This window comes from Triturus cristatus, chromosome 1_2, assembly GCF_964204655.1.
Source record: "Triturus cristatus chromosome 1_2, aTriCri1.1, whole genome shotgun sequence".
Taxonomy (NCBI): domain Eukaryota; kingdom Metazoa; phylum Chordata; class Amphibia; order Caudata; family Salamandridae; genus Triturus; species Triturus cristatus.
In genome coordinates, this window is record NC_140580.1 from 1,155,997,184 (window position 1) to 1,156,024,886 (window position 27,703).

The 27,703-nt window shown below is 47.4% G+C and overlaps 1 protein-coding gene across 2 annotated transcripts in view; it reads right to left on the reverse strand.

The window, feature by feature from the left end:
- Window positions 1-27,703, reverse strand: part of LAMC3 (laminin subunit gamma 3) — a 770,318-nt gene that overhangs the window by 488,492 nt on the left and 254,123 nt on the right. For both annotated transcript variants that reach the window (XM_085613958.1, XM_085613956.1), the window contains exon 4: window positions 5,041-5,207. In XM_085613958.1, coding sequence (XP_085470084.1) covers window positions 5,041-5,207 — 167 coding nt within the window. The remainder of the gene's footprint in view (window positions 1-5,040; window positions 5,208-27,703) is intronic.

Genomic DNA, 27,703 nt, shown 5'->3' on the forward strand with positions numbered 1-27,703 from the left:
CTTCAGCCCAGTGCTCTGGGGCGCCAAGACCGGAGCAGGGAAGGGGTCTTCAGCCCAGTGCTCTGGGCGCCAAGACCGGAGCAGGGAAGGGGCCTTCAGCCCAGTGCTCTGGGCGCCAAGACCGGAGCAGGGAAGGGGCCTTCAGCCCAGTGCTCTGGGCGCCAAGACCGGAGCAGGGAAGGGGCCTTCAGCCCAGTGCTCTGGGCGCCAAGACCAGAGCAGGGAAGGGGCCTTCAGCCCAGTGCTCTGGGGCGCCAAGACCGGAGCAGGGAAGGGGCCTTCAGCCCAGTGCTCTGGGCGCCAAGACCGGAGCAGGGAAGGGGCCTTCAGCCCAGTGCTCTGGGCGCCAAGACCGGAGCAGGGAAGGGGCCTTCAGCCCAGTGCTCTGGGCGCCAAGACCGGAGCAGGGAAGGGGCCTTCAGCCCAGTGCTGCGTTTCATTTCTGGGTAAGGGCTGTGACGAAGAATAGGGAAACAGCTATTTGTTTCTGAATAAAAAGGAATGTCTTTGATCCATCTTAAGAAACTCGATTGATAGCCTTTGTATGTTATGCTTCGGCTGAACTTTGGCAAACCACTCACAGCAGTGAGAGGGTGTTAGGAGGGGAGGAACTGGCCATGCACGTTAAGAAGGTTCACATTGTTTTCTCTGACTGTCCCCTTCCTTGCTGCATTTGTTTTTGCATTCTGTGTGGTTACTGCTCATCATTTATTGACTGGAATTGGGCTTTAGAAAAGGACCCATTTAAAGTTTTCTCCTATGCTTCTTAGTGCTCTTTGAGTGTGTTATTAATTTATTGAAGTGGGTTTAGAGTTCCTCTGTGTTTCTAAACTCATCTAGAGGGATCAGTTGTGACTAGAGAAGGACAGCCACGCAGTATAGCTTAGTGGGTTGTGTGCGGGTCGCAGACCAACTGGGTTAAATATTTGACCCTTGTATCTCTGGGGGGACCCGCAGACCATGACAGGAGTATGTTGAAGACCACGCAAAAGTAGCCCCCATGTTACTGTGGGTGTCACTTTGGTCGAGCCCTGCCGAAGCCGAAACAGGGACCTGACATCACAGTGTTTATTGATGAAAACAGTGGAGCAAGATTCCGTGTTTCAAACATATTAGGGATGTAAATTAGTGCTCTTGGCTGCCTAGATCTTTACATTGATACAGAAAAGATTACAAAATAAGATAAACAAGCATTACAATGCAACGGTCTCGGCATTGTTAAAGTTAGAGCTATTGGCATTTCTCATGACATTATTTTTGTTTATGTTTTTGTTTTTAAAACATTTAAAGAAACAGGATTGTTATTTACAATGTCAATAGCTTAAGCTCTGTGTGTGGGTGCAAATGCAATAGGTCTCACATTTGAGAGTGATTAAGCTATTGACATTGTAAATAACAATGCCGTTTCTTTAAATGTTTTAAAAACAAAAACATAAACAAAAATAATGTCATGAGCAATGCCAATAGCTCTAACTTTACCAATGCCGAGACCATTGCATTGTAAACGTACACATTTTTTGGCAAACAAGACGGACAGGAAGACAGATTCAGGCAAACAGACATTGAAGACGGACAACATCCCGACTCGACTGCGGGTAAGACAGTCAAATGCCCCACTGTATCACTATTGAACGCAACACCTCCCCCCACTGGGTTGCTTTTGAACCATGATAGCCACAGCACAAAGGCATTTGGATTCCGCGCATGCCGCCTTGCTTCAACAGGCGATAGCTTCAAAACGGAAAACAGAGAAGCTAAACCCACGGGTGACTGGGGCCTGCCGCCCTTTGTCGAGAGCGCGAAAGCAATCCTCTCAAGTCCCCCGCGAACCCAAATAATTATTGCTTTGGTAGCAAGGGAAAATTGGCAAAATAACGAATAGGGCTCTCTGCCAGGTGGAGGATAAAAGGCCTGCGCTGCTCCAAAATTAGAAAGGTGAGGGATGTGGAAAGCGCAGCATAGGGTGGGGGTGTGAGAGCTCCGTAGGGTGTACGAGACGGAAGCGAGAGAATGAGGTCAAGCAGTCTGCACAGCTGATTTCACTTAACTCCCGAACCTGAGAAGGAAATTGGATGCTAATGAAATAACAGTGTAATACACTGCTACAATGGAACAGAGGCCCTATGTACAGATGTCAGCAGTAGGAAACGGAGACAATAGAGCCTCGAAACGGGTCTCTATCGGGCTCTGTTTTCTGCGCTGGCACACACCACTGCCTTTCTCCGAGGCGAAGCAGAAATGCCTCGGAGAAACGCAGCGGCATTTTCGGATTCGGGGGCATGTTTTCCTTTTCTCTCCTATTGCCACTGGCTGGAGGAGATAATGAGAAAAGTTGAAAAAAACACGCCCCCGAATCCGAAAAGGACGGGGCCTGTTCGGAGTGACGGACCTCTTCTCCAATGGCTGGCCAGCATTCAAGAGGCCAGCCAATGGAGAACAGGGGAGAAGAGGGGCGGGTTCAAGCCCCTCTACTCCAAGTCATTATCTCTCGCGACGAGACTGCGCAAGCGCAGACTTCGCTAGCCGAGACCTAAAAAGGATTGAAAGTATTTTCTCAAAGTCCAGCTTGATGCAAAGAGATACAAGTGATTTAAAGAGACTCTACGAGGTCAAACCCACCCTTGAGAATAGTGGATGAGACGGAGTCATTTCTGCCGTGGGTCAACACTATCTAAGATCAAAATGTCCTCGCCGGATTCTAGGGTCCTACGACACCCCATCTGTGGTGATGTCCTTTCAACGGTCCTGTTGACTTAGCATGAGATGGAATTCGTGCCTGTGATAATTCATTCTTCCAAACACCTACACACTTCACCTTCATTTTATTTAGTTATTCTACACAGTTCCTTCTAAAAGATGCGTTGTTCCAGTGCTAAGAGCATTTTATTCTCCCGCCCTTCCTATTTTTACTTTCATATTCGCTACTGAAGCTGTTGTCGAGAAAAGGCGCTTTCACACTCAGTTAGTAGTTTACGAGAGTTTGATAAAAAATGGCTTGATTAAAACACTGAATATGTGTCATTTAAGTGCAGCAGTTATGTATAAACACTTTGTTTATTTGTTTAAGTGCAGCCGTTATGTATAAACACTTTGATTCTTTGTTTAAATGCAGCAGTTATGTATAAACACTTTGTTTAAGTGCAGCAGTTATGTATAAACACTTTGCTTATTTGTTTAAGTGCAGCAGTTATGCATAAACACGTTGCTTATTTGTTTAAGTGCAGCAGTTATGCATAAACACTTTGCTTATTTGTTTAAGTGCAGCAGTTATTCATAAACACTTTGCTTATTTGTTTAAGTGCAGCAGTTATGCATAAACACGTTGCTTATTTGCTTAAGTGCAGCAGTTATTCATAAACACTTTGCTTATTTGTTTAAGTGCAGCAGTTATGTATAAACACTTTGCTTATTTGTTTAAGTGCAGCAGTTATTCATAAACACTTTGCTTATTTGTTTAAGTGCAGCAGTTATGTATAAACACTTTGCTTATTTGTTTAAGTGCAGCAGTTATGTATAAACACTTTGATTATTTGTTTAAGTGCAGCAGTTATGTATACAAACTTTGATTTTTTGTTTAAGTGCAGCAGTTATGTATAAACACTTTGATTATTTGTTTAAGTGCAGCAGTTATGCATACACACTTTGATTTTTTGTTTAAGTGCAGCAGTTATGTATAAACACTTTGATTATTTGTTTAAGTGCAGCAGTTATGTATACACACTATGATTTGTTGTTTAAGTGCAGCAGTTATGTATAAACACTTTGATTATGTGTTTAAGTGCAGCAGTGATGTATAAACACTTTGATTTTTTGTTTAAGTGCAGCAGTGATGTGCACTGCTTTGCTTGTGCTGGTGTGAAGGTGACTCTTTGCATGGGTGGTCAATGCTCTTTGTTTTCATCCTATTTTTACATTGGGATTCGGCAGTGTCTTATGAATCGCTGACCAGTGGCTAATTAACAATGAAGCTCGACGCACAGACACAGCCGCACTCGGTCCCGCACACAAACACATTCAATTAACAGGGTCAAATATTGTCTAACTCGGTGGTAATACTCCTGGACTGTGGGGTCAGAATAGAATTGACGTAATATCGCCTGGCATAAATATTGTGTCCTAAACATTGATTACAAAAATACCGCCTTCTTTCAATTTACACTCTACCCCAAAGGGGAGATACTTTTTTTTAATAGTATGCGGGATATCTAGTACCTCACATATTTATGTAGCTAGGATTCACGATATGATATTTGGGGGAGGTCAGGTTTTTGTAAATGTTGGCTAGGATACAATATTTAGCTCAGACAATATTTGTATACACAATACTCTGACATACATCGTATGAGACTCCCTCCTGCCCTGACCTCCTTCCACTGGCACACCTCTGCCATCCTTTCCAAGGGTTCATGGTCCCTATGACACCCTCTTCTCAATGACGTGATAAACCATGCACAGTTCTGCCCACAGGTGCCAATAGGCATGTATGGGCACTGATTACACACACAGAAAGGCGCTCATGCACACGGGTATACAGACACATGTGACACACGTCATTCTACGCACTCACAGATACTCAGTCATCGCTCAGTCTTTCCCACACACAAATAAAGACATTAACTACCAGGACACAATGATGCACACTGCTAGGCACTCATACCCACAACCAAGGATGTACAGCATATTGTGCCACACACATTCACACATATTCACTGCTAAAAGTTGATGAACATGGAGAGAAATGAATGCACACATATATGCAAATGACAGAACACTTGAATGAATGTAAACACACACACACACTGCGCCACCCAGTGTCAGTAAAGTTATGTTGCTTGAGGGTGGGATAATATATTTTTGCCACAAACACATATGTGAACACTCAACATATGTACAAAGGCATGGAGATTTAAACAGTCACAAATAAACCCTGTGGATCCACACTTATGGAGTACGTATTAAATCAGATAAAGACTCATAGATGGGCATAACTTACAGAGCACCACCCTACCACATGCACTCCGCAAACGCAGAAACACTCACCCTGGCACTCGTTGGCAGCCTCCGATGTGCCACGCGCCCATGGGCGGTCCTGGTAAAATGGCCGACACCGCTCACAGTCCACCCCAGTGGTGTTGTGTTGACAGTTGCAGGCCAACTGGCCCAGTTGGTCAGTCACACACTCTTTGGCGTGACCGTTACATTTACACCTAGGACAAAAATGACAGCAGAGTCAAATACAAAACCAACCGATTTAAGATTACTCAAGAAATCAATAAAATCACAAGAGGAACATCAAACGCATTTAGAGTCACTGACCGCATGTTTGAAAGGTCTCACGCGCACTGTGGTCTCTGCTCTAACGCGGTGAGACACCCCTGCTCTTCATCCTACTCCCAGTATAGGTTGCATGCCCTGAAGCGTAGTGAAATCAGCCAATAGCTGAAATGAGCTGACGCATTGCCCCTTGACACTTGCTGGAGTGGGCAGAAGGGAAGTGTGAACGACACAACCTTAGACCAATGGATGAAATCTGGCTGAAAACCCCTATAAGTAACTATGTTATACACACACGTTTAGTGCAAACTAAAGGTCTTGGCTAACAAGGAGTCATAAAAGCCCATCAGTCTGGCTGCTTGTCTCTTGTCTTTGAGAGAGAGAACATGAAAGAAAATAGGCAAGAAAGAAAGAAAATAATGCAAGAAAGAAACAAAGAGAAGAAGGAAAGACAAAAGAAGGACGGATAGATGGGAGAAAAGAAAGAAAGAAAAGAAAACAAGAAACAAACAAAGAATATAAGAGAGGAAGAGAAATGATATATTGAATGAAAGAAGAGAGAAAGAAGGCAAGAAAGAAAAAGATGTGGAAAGAAGTGATGAAAATGAAGGAAAACATGAAGGATATAAAGAAGGAACAAAACAAAGCAAGAAAGAAGGAAAGAGAAAGAAAGAAAAAAGACACAAAAGAGAAAAGAAGAAGATGGAAAAAAGAAAGAGAAAGAAGGAAGTAAGAAAAAAAAGAAGGAAATGAGAAAGAAGGAAGGGAAAAAGAAAGAATTAGAAAAAAGAAAAGATAGATAAAAGAGAGAAAAACAAAGAAAGAAACAAATAAAGAAGGAAAGAAAGAAAGGAGGAAAGAAAGAAATGAAGAAAAAAGAAAGAAGGTATACGTTAATGCAGAACAGTTTAAAAAAAGACACAATCTGGTATGCTGTGAAATAGCAGCAGTCTGACAATAAGTCTACTCCAAAAGAGATTTACGACAGTATTGGCAGGAGACAAGAAACGATAAGCAAGAATGTTCATCACATCAAAAGAGTTCTACGATCAAATCATGCTCTAAACACAAAACTAAAGCAAAAACACTGGCTCAGAAGGGAACTACCTTGTGTGTGGCTGTGCTCTCTGTGAAGCAGCAGAATGCAGTTACTCAAAGTGAAGTTAACCAGCGGCTTAAGTGGGATGCCCCACTGCCCCCCTGTTTTGTCGTGTACTAGGTGTAAATAAAATGTGAATCACACAATGACAGACTAGTGAATCAAGAGGGGGCCTGAAATCCCCTATAAAGAACGAAAAGGTTTTGGTTAACTCGAGAACCAAAAAAGTCACTTGGGGGACATTGGAGACCCCTGCATTAGACACATGTATGAGGTGAATATATGAAGTAAATGTATGAGATTACTGTACAAGACAAATGTATGAGGTGAATATATGAGATTAATGTGTGGGATAAATGTAAGCGATCTCTGCATGAGACAAATGTTTAACATGTATGAGACCATTGTATGAATATAGAAACCCCACATTTTTGCATGGCTGCACTCCTTTTTTAGGTCTCGCCTGACCCAGCGCTTGCGCTGGTATGGCGAGACTTTAAGTAAGGGCTTCAAAAAATGCTACAGCCGGCTACAGCTTGCAGTCCATGTGCGTGGGTGCGCGCTTGAGCAGAGGCGCCATATGGCATTCCTCATGCTCATTAGCGCATCGGTCGCTGCGCGCTTGATCGCGATCACTTTCATGCCGCGCGACGGCCGTGCGCGCACCACTCGAGAGACTACCACTGCCAGCCCGTGGCCTTAAATAGCAACGGCATCTCCTGTATTTAAAGGCTTGCAGGTACCGGTTGTGTAATTCAGTGATATTATGCAATAATAAACATTGATATTATGCAATAATAAACATTTTACAATAACTATGTGCAGATCGGATTCTTCTCGGAAACCAATCCCTTTGTCAAGCCATGACAACCCCCAATGTGCTAAACAGTTTAATATTAATAAAGTTAAGATTGTAATTAACTAGTGTGCATATTTACATCTCGTAATTAAATGCTGCGTAACAAGACAGCTTCATAAAAGTTCAATACATCAAGTCAGTACAGGAATCCAAGTCTAATAACCTATGATACAGAGCCACCCGATTCATCTAATCAAAACCAACGTAGACCTTCATCCGATTCGAAACCTCCGTGCTTCAATGTGTGCATTGTATTAATTGTGTTTGTAATTAGCAGAGTTAACACCCAGTTTACTGTTCTGGGATGGCAGGGTGCCCTACACACGCCTACAAACCACGAGTTGGAGTCACATTCATGTTTTCCATGACACACATGCCTACAGGGGTTCGAGGGTTGCTGTGGGATCCCCAACATGCTCTGCCATGCAGCATCAACTCTCTCTCTCTCTTTCACGCACACAAGCTCTCTTTCTCCCTCTTTCACATACGCATGCACGCACACATGCACGCTCTCTCTCTCTCCCCCTCTCTCTCACACACACACAGGCACGCACACATGCATGCTCTCTCTCTCTTTCTCACACACACACAGGTACACGTGCACACTCTCTCGCACTCACACACACATGCATACTCACACATGCAGGCTCTCTCTCTCACACACACACACACATACAGGCTCGCACACATGCACATTCTCTCACTCAGACACACACACACACACACACACACCCACACACACACACACACACACAAACACATGCACTCTCTCTCTTTCTCTCACACACACCCACGCACGGACACATGCACGCTCTCGCTCTCTCACACACATGCATGCACACATGCACGCTCTCTCTCCCTCTCTCACACACACACATACACACACCCATGCACACGCGGATGCTCTTTCTCTCTCTCCCTCTCTCTCACGCACACACAAAGGCACTCACGCACACATGCATTCTCTCTCTTTCTTTGGGGTGTAGTGCCGAAGCACCATTGATTCCTGCTACGCACGGTAAGTTATTCATCGGTGCTTTTATTATGATACAAGGACTCCTTGCTCCCTGCCAGGCCTCCAGCACTGGTGGCGGGTGGGGGCATTTACAGTAAGACCTTCACTGGTGCTTTTAGCTTGACTGTGGTATGATACAAGGACCCCTTTGCTCCCTTTCAGACCTCCAGCACTGGTGGCGTGGTGGTGGCAGTGTGCAGTGCCGAAGCACTTTTGACTTCTGCTATGCACAGTAAGGCATTCATTGGTTCTCACTGCTTTCAATAGGGCCATGGCTTGACAGCAGGCAGGCCCCTGCTCCCTGTCAAGCCTCCAGCAGTGGTGGTGCATCATTCATTCCAGCTGCTCAGGGATGGTGCCGGTTAATGATTCTCCTGCAGCTGCGGAGTCAGCAGTGGGTGCGGTTGTGAAAGGCTAGGGTGGTCTGTGTGCGTTCCCTCACACATTTTCCTGCTCTACTCCATGCTCCCGCTTGTCCCTCGTGTGTATATTACAGAGGTCCGAAAAACACAGCATTTGAAATACCTCAAAACACGAAAAGATTGCATGAGAACCGTTGCCGCGGGGCGCCTTTCCTCTCATTGATTGGATATACCCGCTCTCCCTACAACTCTCTCTCTCTTTCACGCACACAAGCTCTCTCTTTCCCTCTCTCACACACACATGCACGCACACATGCACGCTCTCTCTCTCTCCCTCTCCCCCTCTCTCTCACACACACACAGGCACGCACACATGCACGCTCTCTCTCTCTTTCTCTCACACACACAGGCACACATGTGCGCTCTCTTGCACACACGCATACTCCATCCTCTGTAATCTTTCCCGCACCAGTACTCTCCATGTTGCTTCTGAGCTCTGCTTTCATTATTTTCCTCCACCCGCCTTAAAAAAAACAAAAAAAACTTTGGCACTGCTTTATTTTTCTTTATTTACCAGTACAACTTGAATCAGTAAATAAAAAAAAGAAAGCTTCACACGCACGCTGTAGGTGTGTTCATGTGTTGTGCTTTTACCTACAAAATGACACAGCTGCTGCAACTGCATAATAGCATCTTTTTTTTTAATGGGGTGTTCTTCTTTATTCATGCTGCACAACATCGCTAAACAAGCATTGGCATAGCCAATAGGTCACGCCTTTGGGACATTAAGTGTTTAGTTATCCAGCACAATATCCTTGGTGCAACAACATCAACTGTTGCATGGCCAAACACTTATAAGGCACAAGGTTTAGCCATGCAACAGCTGATGTTGTTGCACCAAGGATATTGTGCTGCAAAACTAAATACTTATAAGGTCCCAAAAGCGAGACCTATTGGCTATGCCAATGCTTGTCTCTGTTAGATGCAGCTGGTATTTTGACTCTGCACATCTAGAAGCCACTAACTGATTCCTCAGTGGGTGGGTTTCCTTTAAACTGTGACTAGAATGTGTAGGACTCATTGTATGGGTGCCGGTAACTGCAGGTAAATGCATTATATTTACGCTTTCAGCCGCAGGTGCGCAGCCTGCCTGATCTTTGCATGAGGGAGCTACAGAAGGCTGGCCATGACCCCTTTGCAAGACCCCCCACAGGGATCGGCAGCCTTAAGATGAATGTGGAATTGTCCTGCATTTTGGTACCCCCGGCAATTTTAAAAGAGGACAAGCAACTCTCACTATTTTAGCCCTGATGAGCTCTGAAAGGGATGCCTGTCGGTGGCAGGCAGGGAGGCTTTGCAGCCAGTAGGGGCCCTGCACCATGTATGTGAAAGGGATGCTTGTCAGATGCAGGCAGGGGGGCTTTTCAGCGCAGGAGGGGTCCTGCACCATGCATGTGAAGGGATGCTTGTCAGAGGCAGGCAGGGAGGCTTTGCAGCACAGGAGGGGCCATGCATGTGAAAGGGATGCTTGTCAGAGGCAGGCAGGGAGGCTTTGCAGCCAGTAGGGGCCATGCACCATGCATGTGAAGGGATGCTTGTCAGAGGCAGGCAGGGAGGCTTTGCAGCACAGGAGGGGTCCTGCACCATGTATGTGAAGGGATGCTTGTCAGTGCAGGCAGGGAGGCTTTGCAGCCAGGAGGGGCCATGCATGTGAAAAGGATGCTTGTCAGAGGCAGGCAGGGAGGCTTTGTAACACAGGCGGGGCCCTGCACCATGCATGTGAAGGGATGCTTGTCAGAGGCAGGCAAGGAGGCTTTGCAGCACAGGACGGGCCACGCATGTGAAGGGATGCTTGTCAGAGGCAGGCAGGGAGGCCTTGCAGCGCAGGAGGGGTCCTGCGTCTTGCATGTGAAAGGGATGCTTGTCAAAGGCAGGCAGGGAGGCTTTGCAGCCAGGAGGGGCCATGCATGTGAAAAGGATGCTTGTCAGAGGCAGGCAGGGAGGCTTTGTAACACAGGCGGGGCCCTGCACCATGCATGTGAAAGGGATGCTTGTCAGAGGCAGGCAGGGAGGCTTTGCAGCGCAGGAGGGGTCCTGCACCATGCATGTGAAGGGATGCTTGTCAAAGGCAGGCAGGGAGGCTTTGCAGCACAGGAGGGGTCCTGCACCATGCATGTGAAAGGGATGCTTGTCAGAGGCAGGCAGGGAGGCTTTGCAGCGCACGAGGGGCCCTGCACCATGCATGTGAAAGGGATGCTTGTCAGAGGCAGGCAGGGAGGCTTTGCAGTGCAGGAGGGGTCCTGCACCATGCATGTGAAAGGGATGCTTGTCAGAGGCAGGCAGGGAGGCTTTGCAGCACAGGACGGGCCATGCATGTGAAAGGGATGCCTGTCGGTGGCAGGCAGGGAGGCTTTGCAGCACAGGAGGGGCCCTGCACCATGCATGTGAAAGGGATGCTTGTCAGTGCAGGCAGGGAGGCTTTTCAGCACAGGACGGGCCCTGCACCATGCATGTGAAAGGGATGCTTGTCAGAGGCAGGCAGGGAGGCTTTGCAGCACAGGACGGGCCATGCATGTGAAAGGGATGCCTGTCGGTGGCAGGCAGGGAGGCTTTGCAGCACAGGAGGGGCCCTGCACCATGCATGTGAAAGGGATGCTTGTCAGTGCAGGCAGGGAGGCTTTTCAGCACAGGACGGGCCCTGCACCATGCATGTGAAAGGGATGCTTGTCAGAGGCAGGCAGGGAGGCTTTGCAGCCAGAAGGGGCCGTGCATGTGAAGGGATGCTTGTCGGGGGCAGGCAGGGAGGCTTTGCAGCACAGGAGGGGCCATGCATGTGAAGGGATGCTTGTCGGTGGCAGGCAGGGAGGCTTTGCAGCACAGGAGGGGCCCTGCACCATGCATGTGAAAGGGATGCTTGTCAGAGGCAGGCAGGGAGGCTCTGCAGCACAGGACGGGCCACGCATGTGAAGAGATGCTTGTCAGAGGCAGGCAGGGAGGCTTTGCAGCACAGGAGGGGTCCTGCGCCATGCATGTGAAAGGGATTCTTGTCAGAGGCAGGCAGGGAGGCTTTGCAGCGCAGGAGGGGTCCTGCACCATGCATGTGAAGGGATGCTTGTCGGTGGCAGGCAGGGAGGCTTTGCAGCGCAGGAGGGGCCATGCATGTGAAAGGGATGCTTGTCAGAGGCAGGCAGGGAGGCTTTGCAGCGCAGGAAGGGTCCTGCGTCTTGCATGTGAAAGGGATGCTTGTCAAAGGCAGGCAGGGAGGCTTTGCAGCACAGGAGGGGCCCTGCGCCATGCATGTGAAAGGGATGCTTGTCAGAGGCAGGCAGGGAGGCTTTGCAGCGCAGGAGGGATCCTGCGTCTTGCATGTGAAAGGGATGCTTGTCAGTGCAGGCAGGGAGGCTTTGCAGCCAGGAGGGGCCCTGCACCATGCATGTGAAAGGGATGCTTGTCAGAGGCAGGCAGGGAGGCTTTGCAGCGCAGGAGGGGTCCTGCACCATGCATGTGAAGGGATGCTTGTCGGTGGCAGGCAGGGAGGCTTTGCAGCGCAGGAGGGGTCCTGCACCATGCATGTGAAAGGGATGATTGTCAGTGCAGGCAGGGAGGCTTTGAAGCCAGGAGGGGCCCTGCACCATGCATCTGAAAGGGATGCTTGTCAGAGGCAGGCAGGGAGGCTTTGCAGCCCAGGAGGGGTCCTGCACCATGCATGTAAAAGGGATGCTTGTCAGAGGCAGGCAGGGAGGCTTTGCAGTACAGGAGGGGCCATGCATGTGAAAGGGATGCTTGTCTGAGGCAGGCAGGGAGGCTTTGCAGCGCAGGAGGGGTCCTGCGTCTTGCATGTGAAAGGGATGCTTGTCAAAGGCAGGCAGGGAGGCTTTGCAGCACAGGAGGGGTCCTGCGCCATGCATGTGAAAGGGATGCTTGTCAGAGGCAGGCAGGGAGGCTTTGCAGCACAGGAGGGGTCCTGCACCATGCATGTGAAAGGGATGCTTGTCAGAGGCAGGCAGGGAGGCTTTGCAGTGCAGGAGGGGTCCTGCACCATGCATGTGAAGGGATGCTTGTTGGTGGCAGGCAGGGAGGCTTTGCAGCGCAGGAGGGGTCCTGCACCATGCATGTGAAAGGGATGATTGTCAGTGCAGGCAGGGAGGCTTTGCAGCGCAGGAGGGGTCCTGCACCATGCATGTGAAAGGGATGCTTGTCAGAGGCAGGCAGGGAGGCTTTGCAGCGCAGGAGGGGTCCTGCGTCTTGCATGTGAAAGGGATGCTTGTCAAAGGGAGGCAGGGAGGCTTTGCAGCACAGGAGGGGTCCTGCGCCATGCATGTGAAAGGGATGCTTGTCAGAGGCAGGCAGGGAGGCTTTGCAGCCAGGAGGGGCCCTGCACCATGCATGTGAAAGGGATGCTTGTCAGAGGCAGGCAGGGAGGCTTTGCAGCGCAGGAGGGGTCCTGCGTCTTGCATGTGAAAGGGATGCTTGTCAAAGGCAGACAGGGAGGCTTTGCAGCACAGGAAGGGGTCCTGCACCATGCATGTGAAAGGGATGCTTGTCAGAGGCAGGCAGGGAGGCTTTGCAGTGCAGGAGGGGTCCTGCACCATGCATGTAAAAGGGATGCTTGTCAGAGGCAGGCAGGGAGGCTTTCCAGTACAGGAGGGGCCATGCATGTGAACGGGATGCTTGTCTGAGGCAGGCAGGGAGGCTTTGCAGCGCAGGAGGGGTCCTGCACCATGCATGTGAAAGGGATGCTTGTCAGAGGCAGGCAGGGAGGCTTTGCAGCACAGGAGGGGCCCTGCACCATGCATGTGAAAGGGAGGCTTGTCAGAGGCAGGCAGGGAGGCTTTGCAGCCAGGAGGGGCCCTGCAACATGCATGTGAAAGGGATGCTTGTCGGTGGCAGGCAGGGAGGCTTTGCAGCGCAGGAGGCACAATGAATGTGAAGGAATGTGTTGGACTTGGCCCTTCTGGCAAGTTCACCCCTAGAACTTTTTGCAGTATCCTAGCCTTTTTCCTGTGTTGTACTAGTGGTTTTAGGCCTCTAGGCGCTTTCACACTGTGTCCCAGTGGAAAGCGCGTGCGCTCTGTGTGGTTGAGTGAGACTGATCCGCCCTCCCATAGGAATGCACGGGGGAATGTATGTGTACCTAGTAGTTCCTGATGCGTGGGGGGTGCAGGTGCGAGTTTGGTATGTACGGACTCGTGTGATGAAATGCTGCGCGATGATGTGCGGCATCCATGTAGCTAGTGTAGAAGTGCCACTTCTAGACGCTGGCATAAATGTGCAGTGACTGCCTGGCGTGTGATTGGCTGGTGAGCCTGGCTCCAGGAGTCAGGGTGGGTCTGCCCCAGTGGTGGGTGGAGAGCTCTGCAGGTTGATGAGTGGGAGGAGTACACCTAGGACCTGGATAGGGCTGGGCTTTCCCCACACAATGCTGGCTCCGCCCCCTGTGGTGCGACTGATGACCCTGGCCTGTTCTCTGAATAGGGAGAGGGGCTGAGCAAAACAAAGTGCTCAGGAACCAGTTGTAACTGGTTCGCCCCTCCCCTGCACCTTGAGACAAAGGATTTGGTGTATAAAAGAGGGGCTGTGACCCCATGAAAATGTTCTTGTTCTGACTTGAATCTGCCAAGGGCGTGCTGCTGCTGGGGCCCAGGGGAAGGCTTGCCTCCCTGGGCCCTGCCCTGCCCAGCCCCTGGATACCTGATGGACTTCAAGGACTTTACTTCTAGCACCTGGTGAGCGCTTTTATTGCTGGTTCTGCTTTAGATCCTAACCGGAGGGGGCTTGCTGCTAGTGGGGCCCAGGAGGGACCGCCCTGGGGGCTGCCTCCCTGCTGGAGGGCCCTGTGTGCTGGCCCCTGGGCCCTGCCTAGCCCCCTTGATACCCCAGGACCTTCGCTGTCTTCTAGCGCCTGGGAGCGCTGAAATTGGGCTCCTGAAGGAGCACTGGAGCTCTGCAGCATGCTGCTGCCTATTGCCTGAGGGATTCCCCCGTGATGCTGCCGGGGGCGGGTGCCCACCCCGCACTTTGCCTGTTCGGCGCGGGAGCCTACCCCGCGTTATGCCTCGTTTAAACAGAGCGGGTGCCCACCCCGCGATTCGCCGTGTTTTGCCGATTCCACGGGAGCCTACCCCGTATTATGGTGATCATTGGCGGGTGCCCACCCCGCTTATCCCGGTATTTAGATTACGGGTGCCTACCCCGCTTTTCTGCCCCTTTGCGGATTTATTAGAGGGAGCCTACTCCTCTTACGAAGGAAGATTCACCGCCGCGGCCGGGGAGAACCGGAAGTCAGGTCGCGTGTTGCCTGACGTGGGGCGGGACTTCCGCTTTCCAAAGGAAGCCCCGCGCCCACGGAGTCCCCCGGAAGCCGGCACAGAGAGAGGTGTGTCGATCCCCCAGTGGAGCTCTCATGAAGTGAGAGAGCCCCGCCGCCCCAGAGAAAGCGGAGCGTTGTATGCTCCATCGTCGGCCCAGCAGAAGTCGACCAGTCGGCGGGAGCGTACCCCGCCGTGAGGAGCCCGGAGACCCGAAGAGCCGCCAGAGGGAGAGTCCCGCCGAAGAAGTCCGGTGAGTGGGGCCTCGTTGTCAGACCGGAGGAGGGGGGTGTGTGAAGGGCCTTGCCGGGGCCTTCCCCCCCACCCTGCAGCTCCAACCACGGGGGCACATTCGTCATAGAGCCTGTGTGGCTCCAACGCTATTCTGGGCATTCTTTGTTTAGAGTCCAGAAGGACTCCAACGTTGTAGGGCACAAGTGATTTCTCGAGTCCCTGAGCAGGACTCCAACGTTGGGGGCATATTTGTTTTAGAGCGCTCGTGCGCTCCAACGAAGAGGGCATAATTTGTCTAGAGTCCAGAGGGACTCCAAAGGGGACATATTTATTTTTAGAGCCCCGTGGCTCCAACGCTATGGGGGCATGTTGTTTTCAGAGCCTAGGTGGCTCCAACGTTTGGACAGTATTCCAAGAGCCTAGAGGGCTCCAAGGATTGGCGCAGTTTGTTCTGAAGGGCTAATGAGAGCCCCCCTGCGCCTATTTGCCTCCCCCAGCTGCGCAGCACTTAGTGCCAGCTGCAGCGTTTAGGCCCTGTTCTTGTCCCCAGATGACCAGCAAGTAGTGGGCAGCTGCTACGTTTAGGTTCTGGTGCGACCTGGACCCTAATGTGATGGAGGTGTTGTTGTGATTCATGCTAATGTGATTGGGTGCTAGGAAATGTACTGTGTATAGCATGTTTTGCGCACCCTGTGTTTTATACCTCTAAATATGGTCATTTATGCCTAGGAGGTTGTTTTACCTGTTTAGGTTGGTGTTAGGGAGATTGTACTTCCCTGTGCGATATACGCCCCTAGTGTAGTTATACTTAGGTGGTTAGGTCTAATGCGTTAGACTGATGAGAAATTGCATAAATGTGTTTATGCCCCTGTGATGGATGCAGGATAGGTTTTATACCTGATTCTAGTGTGATGACGCTGAGGTCATTATTGCGCCAGTAGTTACTGGTTGTGCTCTACCGTGCTAATTTGTGTTACAGTTAGTATATGTCCTATATGTACAAATTGGTGATTTGTGCTGATTCTGACAGTGGTCCATGTGGCCCTGTCCCGTGTAAATAGTCCCTTGTAAAATTCTGCCCAGTGCCTGTTGGCACAGTGTAAATTGTGTGAATATTATCTAATGTGTTTTGGTATAATACAAAGGCTATTTTTATATAATACCTTGTGTGGAGTTTCCTTTGTGGTAGGCCTTGGGTGTTGTTGCTGGGTGCGCGCGCAAACGCTTTACACATTGCCTCCGGGATAAGCCTGACTGCTCGTGCCAAGCTACCAAGGGGGTGAGCAGGTGTTATCTTTGGCGTGTAACTCCCCAGCCCTGACTAGAGTGGTGGTTTCTGCCTGGCTTTGGCGCAAGCCCTAGCCAACCAGAAATCCCATTTCTAACAGGATGCTTGTTGGTAGCAGGCAGGGAGGCTTTGCAGCACAGGACAGGCCTTTGTGCAATGGAGGGGAAAGGGCGGCTTGTCTGAGGCAGGCAGGGAGGCTTTGCAGCACGGGACGGGCCATGCATGTGAAAGGGATGCCTGTCGGTGGCAGGCAGGGAGGCTTTGCGCGCAGGAGGGGCCCTGCACCATGCATGTGAAAGGGATGCTTGTCAGTGCAGGCAGGGAGGCTTTGCAGCCAGGAGGCACAATGAATGTGAAGGGATGCTTGTTGGTAGCAGGCAGGGAGGCTTTGTAGCACAGGACAGGCCTTTGTGCAATGGAGGGGAAAGAGCGGCTTGTCAGAGGCAGGCAGGGAGGCTTTGCAGCATGGGACAGGCCATGCATGTGAAAGGGATGCTTGTCAGAGGCAGGCAGGGAGGCTTTGCAGCGCAGGAGGGGTCCTGCACCATGCATGTGAAAGGGATGCTTGTCGGTAGCAGGCAGGGAGGCTTTGCAGCACAGGACAGGCCTTGCTCAATGCAGGGGAAAGGGAGGCTTGTCAGAGGCAGGCAGGGAGGCTTTGCAGCACAGGAGGGTCCTGCACCATACAGGTTCTGGAACACGTTTAGCTACTGAGATGCAAACAGCCATGAATGAATAAATGAAACCTAATTGACAACGGTATTGGAGCACTCTGCAGGATCACCAGTTATACTACACAAGGACACATTCTTGTTATAGGCATTGGGAGATTAAGTGATTTGCCCAGGATCACAGGATGTGGAGCCGATGCTGAGACTCAAACCTGGCTCCCCAGTTTCAAAGTCAACATCTCTGGTCATAACTCTACATCCTCTCTCCTCCTCTACCCATGCTAAGGACCTGTACGGAGAGAATGCCTAGTTGTCTATTTCTTATGTTAACCTGTTTCAAAGTGCTGCTGTATTGTCAGATCAGAGTACAAGGCACGGGGAGAGTATTATATGCCCAGGATCAAACAATTGGTTAAATAAGAAGTCCCAGGACTGCAGTTCACTGCTACTTGGTGCAAAGGCTATATATTTACCACTGTGCTGCATGTAGGTGACCACACCATGTGACTGGGCACCTCTTTCCTCCCAGCTAATATTCACCCCATTTCATAAATCACTCTGACTATCAGTTTTTACATTGAATCAAAATTCTCCCAACCTTGGCAAAAAAGGAGCAGCAGAGCAATAAGTTTGGAAAAGTGATTGCCCAAAAGCATCCAATTTGGCTAAATAGGAGATCAGGATTAAAAACCGCGTCTCTTTGGTCCACAATTCCAGCTGCTCCACTAGACCACAACTGGGTTATCAGTGATTCTGATGGCAAGGCAAAGAGGCTGCCCATCCCAGGGAATTGCCACTCCAATATGGGCCCTGCCCAGCTGTGGAACGCAGGGTTTATTTCCACTATATGGCTGAGATTATACGTCAGATAGCCTAGTTCCAAGGCTAAAACGTACATTGGACCAGGTTCTGTGGCAGTGGGTGCTTACTGGACAGTATTTGTGGGAGATACTGATATTTGCCACTGACCTTTCAAAGCTTAAGACTATTTCATTCTATTTGGATTCCAGAGTTCAATAACTAAACTTCTCACTCAAAATTTGCAATAGCGAGCAGTCAAGGCTTTCCCCAGGAGGTGGTAAAGGCATTAGAACTCCGATATAGTATGAAGAGTAATCACACCTGTAAACTCAATCTCCAGATGAGTTCTCTTTTAACATTAACATGGCCTGTTTTAGAGGAAAGGATTTAGAATGAGACTCAAAAAATCGGCTTATCCTTCCCCTGCTCCCCAACAAACATCTTCTAATCTCTGCACACATAATGTGTCTCCACACGCGTAGTGTAGTGTAGTGTAGTTCCTATATCCCTGATAGGCTCTGCGCATTGGAATAACATACACTCTAGATTTGACATAGGACTAACGTCAATATGTCTCTATCGAGTATATTAAACGTAATTACTTGTGTGTGCCAGCTAACTCAGAGGTCACTAGAAACTTCTCGAATATACAAGAAGGGATTAGTCTCTGACAACCGCATAAACATGACAACTTTGTTTCCCTTCAGAATCGGAACAGTCTCAGAATCGTGGAAACAATAGATAACAGTTTCACTCATTCAATCGTGCATGCTTCGTTTCTACAGAGTTGCACAGAAATAGTGAGACAGGCATTTCAATAAAAGGGTTTATTGAACAGTCTTATTTCTCATGCAAGAGATATGAATTGCTACAATCGTAATACAGACTGCGATGTACAATATGTACGAGGTTAGCAGTAAGATAAAATAATACTGCAATAGCATGGTTTGTAGCTATGACATATATTAATCAAAATACATACATAAATAACATAAGCTAAAATGTGATACTCATCTGATGCTTCTAAATTGTTCTACCCCAGTGTACCTAACCTAAGTGCAGTACGCGGTTATAAGTAGGTGCTATTTCTAAAGTATAGCTAGCTATATTTTAGTTTAGCCAAGAGTTGCCAAAAGTTTCTCTAAGATCTAGTCAGCTCCATACCTGAGAATGAGAGAGGTTGGAATTTCTTTGCTGGACTCGATAGTCTAACCCCCTGCAAGGGAAGTCAGAGAGCACTGGAGCTGGATTCTCTGCGAGGAGGATGGCAGCGTCAGGTCAGTGCATCAGGCTGGAACTCGATCTCCTTCCGAACTTGCCATGGCAAACCGCGTAGTCTGGGTTGGATCGAATCCTCCAGGAACCGCAATTTGCCAGGGCAAGTGCTGGTATATTTATACCTTGAAGGTGTCTAAGAATGCCAGTATTGACGTAGAAGTCAGGCAGAGGAACGTCATGAATGAACCCCTAAGGAATAGATGTTCATGCATACTTAATGAGTTCTTGGAGAAATCAATATTCAAGCTGAGGGAAATTCCTAAAGGCTTAAGGGTCTGGTTTTCCAAGAATTCGTTGTGACGCGGATGGACGGATGTAGGTGGCCATGCCTGTATTTGGTTTGTACGGACAATGTCTAAATAAGGGCAGGATTTCTATGTCCAAATAAGGGCAATGTGAATTGTACCTATATAAGGGCATAAATCGGGAAACCTATATACGGAATCTAAATCTGCACACAACACCCACTCCAGTTTCGTATGAACGACGTTACTAAATCCTAAACGTTCTAAACATATCTTAAAACAGAGTATTGCATGGGTTTGCTAAAATAAGCTAAAAATATATCTAAAACATATGTTCTAAAAAATACATTACAAATCCATTGCTATGCATAAAGTGTTGTACATATTAAAGGCAATGTTCCATTCTAGGCATAGGATCACATTGGAATGCTAAATGAATGAACCAAAATATATACAGAAGAAAAAAGGAGCCAAAACCATTTCATAACCCGTTACATAAGTCAAATTGTTATTCATGACAAGGTGGCATACTGTCCCTGGAAGTGTTTATCAAAGAATTCTGTTCTCTATGAATAGTTCTACTATAAGCAGAGTACTGTGCCAAAAAATGAAACATACAAATTTGGGAAAAAACATTAATCATAGAAAAAAAGGTTCCAAAGTCAGTATTACGTTTGAAAAAGAATGAAGGCCAAATTCAGAGTCTCTCCGGAACACTGTGTGCTTGAATCAAAAGTCAGTGTGTGGGGATGGAGAAAACATAACATTTTCTAATCCTGTAGACAACAAGTTGTCTACCGTTGTGGGTGAGAGTTGGAATACCTTGTGCAGAAGATCAACAGCACATAGATGCGAACTATCGCCTTCAGCATGGGAAGCATCAGCAATGTCCGGATTGGATGTTACCTGCGTGCCTGGTGTTTCCTCTCGTACCTTAGCAGTAGCGTGTTGCGTCTGTAAGATCTCAATGAATGCCGCCATCAGGATTGGTAGCCGCTGGGGACAACAAATAGCATGGGCCGTTATCGGGTCCAGCAGAGTATCGATATCCATAGGCATGACTGATGGGACTGTCAGACAAATGTCCAGCACGCATTCTTCACCGCATAGCAGGCAGCGAAGAACAGGTAAGATGCAATCTTGCCAGATTGGTCTGAATGACAGAAACCAAGAGGTGTTTAATTCTCATAGACGAGGTAAACCCAGAATTTGGACGATGCGCTCACGACACTTCATCTCCACTAGAGTTCTTTCCATGGTGAACTGGGTGTCGCTGGTGATTTGGCTTGCCATATCGTAGCAGTAAGAGCAAAAATAGTATCCCTGCAACAAGTGCTAAAAGGAGGGGCAGTCCGCAAAACACAGAGTGCACGAAGTTTGGAAAAATTCCGAGGACTGCTTGAAAAGGTGCTAACAGTCCTGCACACACGTTCTTAAATACATGTACAATACCGCTCGTATCAGACATGTTTAAGATACGACCTACCATTTCTGAGAAATGCACAGGGCAGTTTGTATACAAAAGGGTATGTATCTCTGCAGAAGTCCTTGCGACTTGGAGATCATAGGTTTCTTTGGCAGAGGTCAAAGGCACAGTTTTTTGTAAAAGAATGGCTTTCATTCTGCTTAGAGTATCAATTCGTATAGAAGAGATATTCAGTGAAGGCCATAAAGGCGATTCCCTGACTATGTCTATTTGTGGAAACAAGACTTGCATACAGCAAGTGACCCTGGATGTAACCGTTACTAGATATGGGATACCTGGCAGCATGCCACAGCAGCTGTGATCATTCAACATAATGTAACTCCCATTTGAAAGTTGACCAAAGATTGGATTAATCACTGCTGCCAGTGAACCGTGCAGGTGGCAGGATAAGTTCGTAGTGGAACCATCGCAGGCCCCGTGTAAATTAATACCCTGACAAAGGAGAGAACCGCTTAGTGCGTGTTCACAGTTTTCACCACTAAGAAACACTTCACGTCCCCCACTCCAACACCTGTGTGTATAAGGTAAATCCCAGGAGGTCTTGATGTATCCTTTACCCAACTTTTCATATTTGCCTGCTGGTATATTTTTTAGGCAATACTGAAAATGGAAAGTCGTAACAGGCAGAGCAATCTTACCATATATGATCCACTCAGTAGCTGGTTTTTCTGCCACTGTGAATGGTAATTTCTCCAGTTTTTCAATGCTCAGCACCATATAGTCTGCTCCCCTTTGTGCCATTTTGATCTGTTTATCAGTGAGATTGAATTCTGCAAACAGTGACGTAGTATTGATTAAACGCCAAGGCACATAGCCAGAATGCAGGTTTTGAAGCGTCCAGCTTAATAGCATGATAGAACATAGCTGTGACTGACCATGTTGCACCATGACCAAGTCTTGTTCCATGATGTCTATGACAGAGGATACAATGCTGTCCAAAGAATATATCCTGGACGACAGAGTTGTTAACCCATTGTCTACTACAGAGAGAGATTTCTCTAAATTAATACGATCAATTTCTCGTATTCGTTCTGCAGTCTCTGCTTGGGTGACCTTTCATGCTTCAATATAAACAGCGTAGATACTGGCATATATGAAACGTTTTTGACACGGTTTTCTTGGTCCAAGCAAGAATTCCCTAAGGTCTGCGTCTTCTTGAAGTAAAGTTAAGTCATGTTTTACATCCTCTAGTGTAGCTTTCTGTAGCCAATCACGGCAAAGTTTCCCTACACTGTAAGTTGTTACTACCCCCGGATGCTGTCTTTGGACGTAACGTGGGTCTGGCCTATGAAAGGTAAAACCTTGTGTTTTGCTCAGGAATCTATCTTGACAGTTGTTTGTGTTTAAGGGCCAGAGCAATCATTTTTTCCATTCAGGATCTTATCTCTTGTGCTGCAAAATATTATGTACGTCGACCTCACCCTGTGTAGTGCTTTCACTTGTAGGTGCGGATGTACGACGTAACAATGCGTGTCTTTACAACGCGTGCAGTTACATCGCGGTTTTTACAATGAACGCGATGTAACCACGCGATGCCATTACAACGCAAGTCTTTACATCGACTTGTGCCAGATGGCGTGCTACCATTAGAAAAGCGTAATTTACTATTCCAACTCCAGTCCACTTAACAGTAGGGAAGGTGTTGGGATAGTAAACTACACTATTTGTAATGTTAGCACGCCATCTAGCGCAAGTCGATGTAAAGACTTTGTTGTAGCCTATTTAAATAATAGGATTGTCCAAGGACTTGTTATAAAAAACAAGTTTTATTGTAGGTTCAACGAGCCACCGCTTCTCACATCCAGTGCCATCAAGATTCCCCAACTGTCCAACCCAGAACCCTGTGACATCAGAACATAGTGACTTCATATAGAACATTCACCATACCTAACAAGGATTGCTAGGCATAACATATTACCTCTCTTTGAAAAAAACAAAAACAAAAGCACACAGAACACAATAAAACAAACAAACCGAAAAACAAAACAAAATAACACTACCCCACATCATGATACCCATTACCGCAACTTCCACGGAAGTTGCTTTACACGTGTGGACCTTCTGGGCCCCATACATAACCCACTGCTACCCCCATTACTGCTACCCCCAGTAGAACTAGAATCCAATGAAGGAGAAACACCAACAGCGGATTGAACTTTGACTACTTTGCCCAAGTTCCACCAGTGACCGCCTTCAACCATAACTGCACCACCACACACTCTCTCTACACGAACCGGTTCACCAAAACTCTTTGCACCCTTACAGACGTACCTCGGACTTTTAATTCGAACCAGATCCCCAGGATTAATCCCAATCAGCTTGACAGAATTTTTAATATTGTATCTGTCTGCCATTTTCTTCTGAGCAACCTTCACACGTACCTCCAAAGCATTCTGATCAAATTTAGAGGACACCTTGCTGGCCACAGTCCTCAATAACCAAGCAGGATACAAAGTAGAAGTGGGAATTCTTCCTTTCAAGGACACAAAAGGAGCAATTTTGGTAAGAGAATGAGGCGTCGTGCGATAGAACCACAACATGGACCTCACCGCACCTTCAATATCAAGACAGTTCTGCTTTGCCCATTTGATACAATCTCCTACGACCCTATTCATTCTCTCCACCAATCCATTGGTCTGTGGATGCCCAACTGAGCTCTTTAAGTGTTTTACTCCTGACTCCTTCAGAAAATCCTCCATGTCCTGGCTTACAAATTGCACACCATTGTCAGACACAATGACCTCCGGAAAACCCTCTCTCATGAAAATTTCCTTGAGAAACAAAATGGCATTATTTGCAGTGGAAGTAGCACAAAACTTCACCTCCGGCCACTTGCTATGGAAATCCATTAGTACGAAAGCAAAACGAAGATTGTGCGGAAGAAAGTTGAAAGGACCAACTAGATCTATCCCCACTTTCGACCACGGTCTCATGGGAAAATCAATAGGTTGAAGTGGAGGAGTAGCAACCCTCAGCTTCTTTTCCGCACCCCAACACACTCCACACAACTTCACGCTCTCTTCAATATCCTTATCCATAGAAGGCCACCAGTAATGCAATCTAAGACGCCTTTTCGTCATGGTAGCCCCCAGATGGCCATCATGCGCACAATCAATGAGCTTGGACCGAATGCCTGAAGGAGGAACACACCTGCCATCCCTCATAATCACACCATCTTCAATAGACAGCTCTTCAGAGACCTTCCAAAAGGGTTGAACTTCCTGACTAACACATTTTTCTCGTGGCCATCCCTTCACAATAAACTCTTTCACACTATCCAAACACAGATCAGCTTTCACTGCCTCATTCCATTCCAACTCACTACAAGCCTTGTTGTCAACTGCATCTACCACTGCAATAAAACAATCCTCCTTATCCTCTTCCAAATCCAACGGATCAACATCACTCAAAGGCAGCCTAGACAACATATCAGCCCTGACATTCTGTTTTCCAGGAATATGCTTTGTAACAAAATTATACTGTAACAGCTTAGTGGTCAAACGCGCAATTCTGGGAGTTGCATACTTTACACGTTCACCTCCTAAAATATAAACCAACGGTTTATGATCAGTGTGAATCTGAAATTTCCTGCCCCAAACATACGTTCTAAATTTCTCACACGCCCAAAAGCATGCTAACAGTTCCTTCTCTATAACGGAATAATTGACTTCAGCATCTCTCAAAAGCCTGGACGCATAACTAATGGTAACCTCCTCATTACCCACAACTTGGGTAAGAACTGCCCCCAAACCATAGTTGCTGGCATCCACCGTAATGATACAAGGTATCATTGGATCGTATGCCCTTAAAGACTTCGCATTTGTCATTTCAGCCTTGACCAACTCAAAGGTTTCTTGACACAACTCATCCCACACAAACGTGACATTAGATCTCAACATATTGGAAAGCGCCTTCATTTTTCCGGCATACCCTGGGATGAAACGCGAATAGAATTCACATAACCCCAAGAAAGAACGCAGCTCGTCTTTATTCTTGGGACAAGGACACTCCACAACAGCCTTAACCAATCCAGGCCTCGGACTCACACCCACACCGGAGACCAAATGTCCTAAAAACTCTATCTCCTTCTTCCAGAATTCACATTTGCTTTTCTTAACTACAATCCCTTTTTCTTCAAAAGTGGTTAAAACAGCTCTAAGGACTTTGTCATGTTCATCTAAATGTTTACTGAAAATCAATACATCATCCTGAAAGATCACCACCCCTTTCACTTCCTGTAACACAGATTGCATAACTCTCTGGAAGACAGACGCTGCCGACGCCAACCCGAAAGGCATTCTACAAAATTGGAATGACCCAAAAGGTGAATTGAAAGCTGTGTAATGTCGAGAGTCCACATCCAACAACACCTGATGGTAAGCCGAAGCTAAATCAATTTTAGAAAACCATTCAGCTCCTCTCAGTTCCTCCAATAAATCCCCAATTTTTGGTAAAGGATGTGCATCCACCCAAATTTCCTTGTTGAGACTCCTCAAATCAACACATAAACGGATCTCGCCATTGCGTTTACGTGCGACCACCAATGGACTAAGCCATAAACTAGATTCAATTGGCTCTATTATACCAGATTTCTCTAGCCTGTCCAACTCTGCTTTAAGGTCAGCTCTAAGACTAAAAGGCACAGACCTCACCTTGTGCTTAACCGGGATTGCATTATCTTTGATCTTAATTTTGTGTCTGAAACCTTTAATTTTCCCCAACGAATCAGAGAAAACACCAGGAAAATCACTTTCCAATTTGTCAGAATCCAAACAGTCTTGCACAACCAACACCTGTTCACTCGTACCTGGTCTCAATATCATGCCGAACAAACCTTGGTGAAACCACCCTAAAATGTTGAGACCACGCACAGCCACATAGATTTTACCATGAATCTTGCGCCCCTTAAACTCCAGCACATCTTCAATAAAGCCCTCCAGATCTATCTTCCGTCCTTCGTAGGAGACAGGTGCTCTATCTGGTGGAAACAAGGGTCTGTTACCCCAGGACTTCTGAAACAAATCATGGGTGATCATCGTGATACGTGCACCCGAATCCACCAACAAGTTCAAGGTCACATCACCCACCTTTATTTCTTCATATGGATCCACACAATCTGCAGGATTTCCAGAAACAACACTCTCATCAACAACAGTCACAATCATATCCTGAAACTCTTGCACCAACTCATTCTCATCCAAATTCTCATCTTTGCCAACACTATTCACTTTCTCATTTTTCAACAAGTTCGACTGACACACCTTGGCGAGATGTCCCAGTCTGCCACATTTATGACATTTAGCATTTCTCCCGGGACAAAACCTATCCTTCCCATGCGGAGCATACCCACAACGGTAACACATATTAGTTTTCTTGAAGGGGCCCTTGAATTGATTTTTATCTTTTCTAATAGTGTTCCCCACAGCACTAGAGGTTGCAACCGCACTAACAGTATCTTTTGTGACCAACCCACTACCCAACTCCTTTATAGAGTTTTGTGCCAACTCCAAACTTTTTGCCACTTTTATAATTTCCTCCAAACTAGGATTCCCCATTGTGAGTAGTTTTTGTTGTATCTGCTTATCTGCGCAGTGCGCAATAAATTGATCTCTTACCAACTGATCTCTGTAATCACCAAAATCACACTCAGCACACAACTTTCTCAACGCACTTAGATAGGTATCTACATTTTCCCCTTGTACTTGTGCTCTCTTAAAGAACTTGTGTCTTAAAACAACCAAACTTGGCTGAACGTCAAACTTAATTATTAGCTTCTTAACAGCCTCTTGGTATTCATCAAGAACTTCACCTTCAGCTAAGACCAACACAGGAAGATGTTTGTAAACTTCTCTTCCCTCAAAACCTAATGAATTTAATAGAAGAAACTTTTTCCTTTCCGCTCTGTAGCGCGAAGCACCAATGGCCCCCACATAAGTTTCAAATGCATCAAACCATTGCCTCCACTGTATTGGTGGCGCACCCGGACTTTCCAGGAACGGGGGAGGTGGATTTACAGATTGCATCGTACTCTAAGAAAAATACCAATAAAGTGTCACAAAGTACACTGTTCCAAATTCAGCCCGACAGTTAATGGCCAGGAGACCTGTAGGTAATGCAAATGGAGTCCAGAGATTACCACTAAAAAAAAATAAACAGGATGGATGAAACGCTCACGACGAATGACCAAAACGGGAGTAATGTCACTAAACCTTCAAAGTCCTCGACGATGTCCACAGCCTTCCAGACGAGTGATTCGCTCTTCACGTCTTGTAGAAGAAGACACAGTCACCAGCCGATGTCCCTAGACCGCTGATTCGGTCTTTACGTGGACGAAAAGAAAACAACGAACTCGGCACCTCACGGAAGCTTTGATTTCTTGACAAGAAACTGACGCGTCTGAAGCGTCGCAGCGGAAGCGTCTTCACTCGTGATAGGCTGCTGCCCACAATGCTTCCACCAATCCGTTGCGTACAATTCTAGTACGTCAACATTTCACCTGATAGGCTGCTGTCAACGAAGCTTCCACCAACACGTCGCGAACCATTCTAGTACGTCATCACTCCTCTTCAGAGCTCCTCGGGGAAACAACCTCTGGCACACTAACGGCTCTTTGATTCACCGAACAGCGTCGCCTCTTCACAACGGCTCTCAGACTGTCCGAACAGCGACGTCTTCACAACCAGGTATTCCTTCCGCTTGAAACAGGCACAGGAGTTGCCACAATGTTGGTTGTCCTTTTTTTGCGCTCAGCTGTCCCGCTAAGAGTTAAAAATCACAACTCTT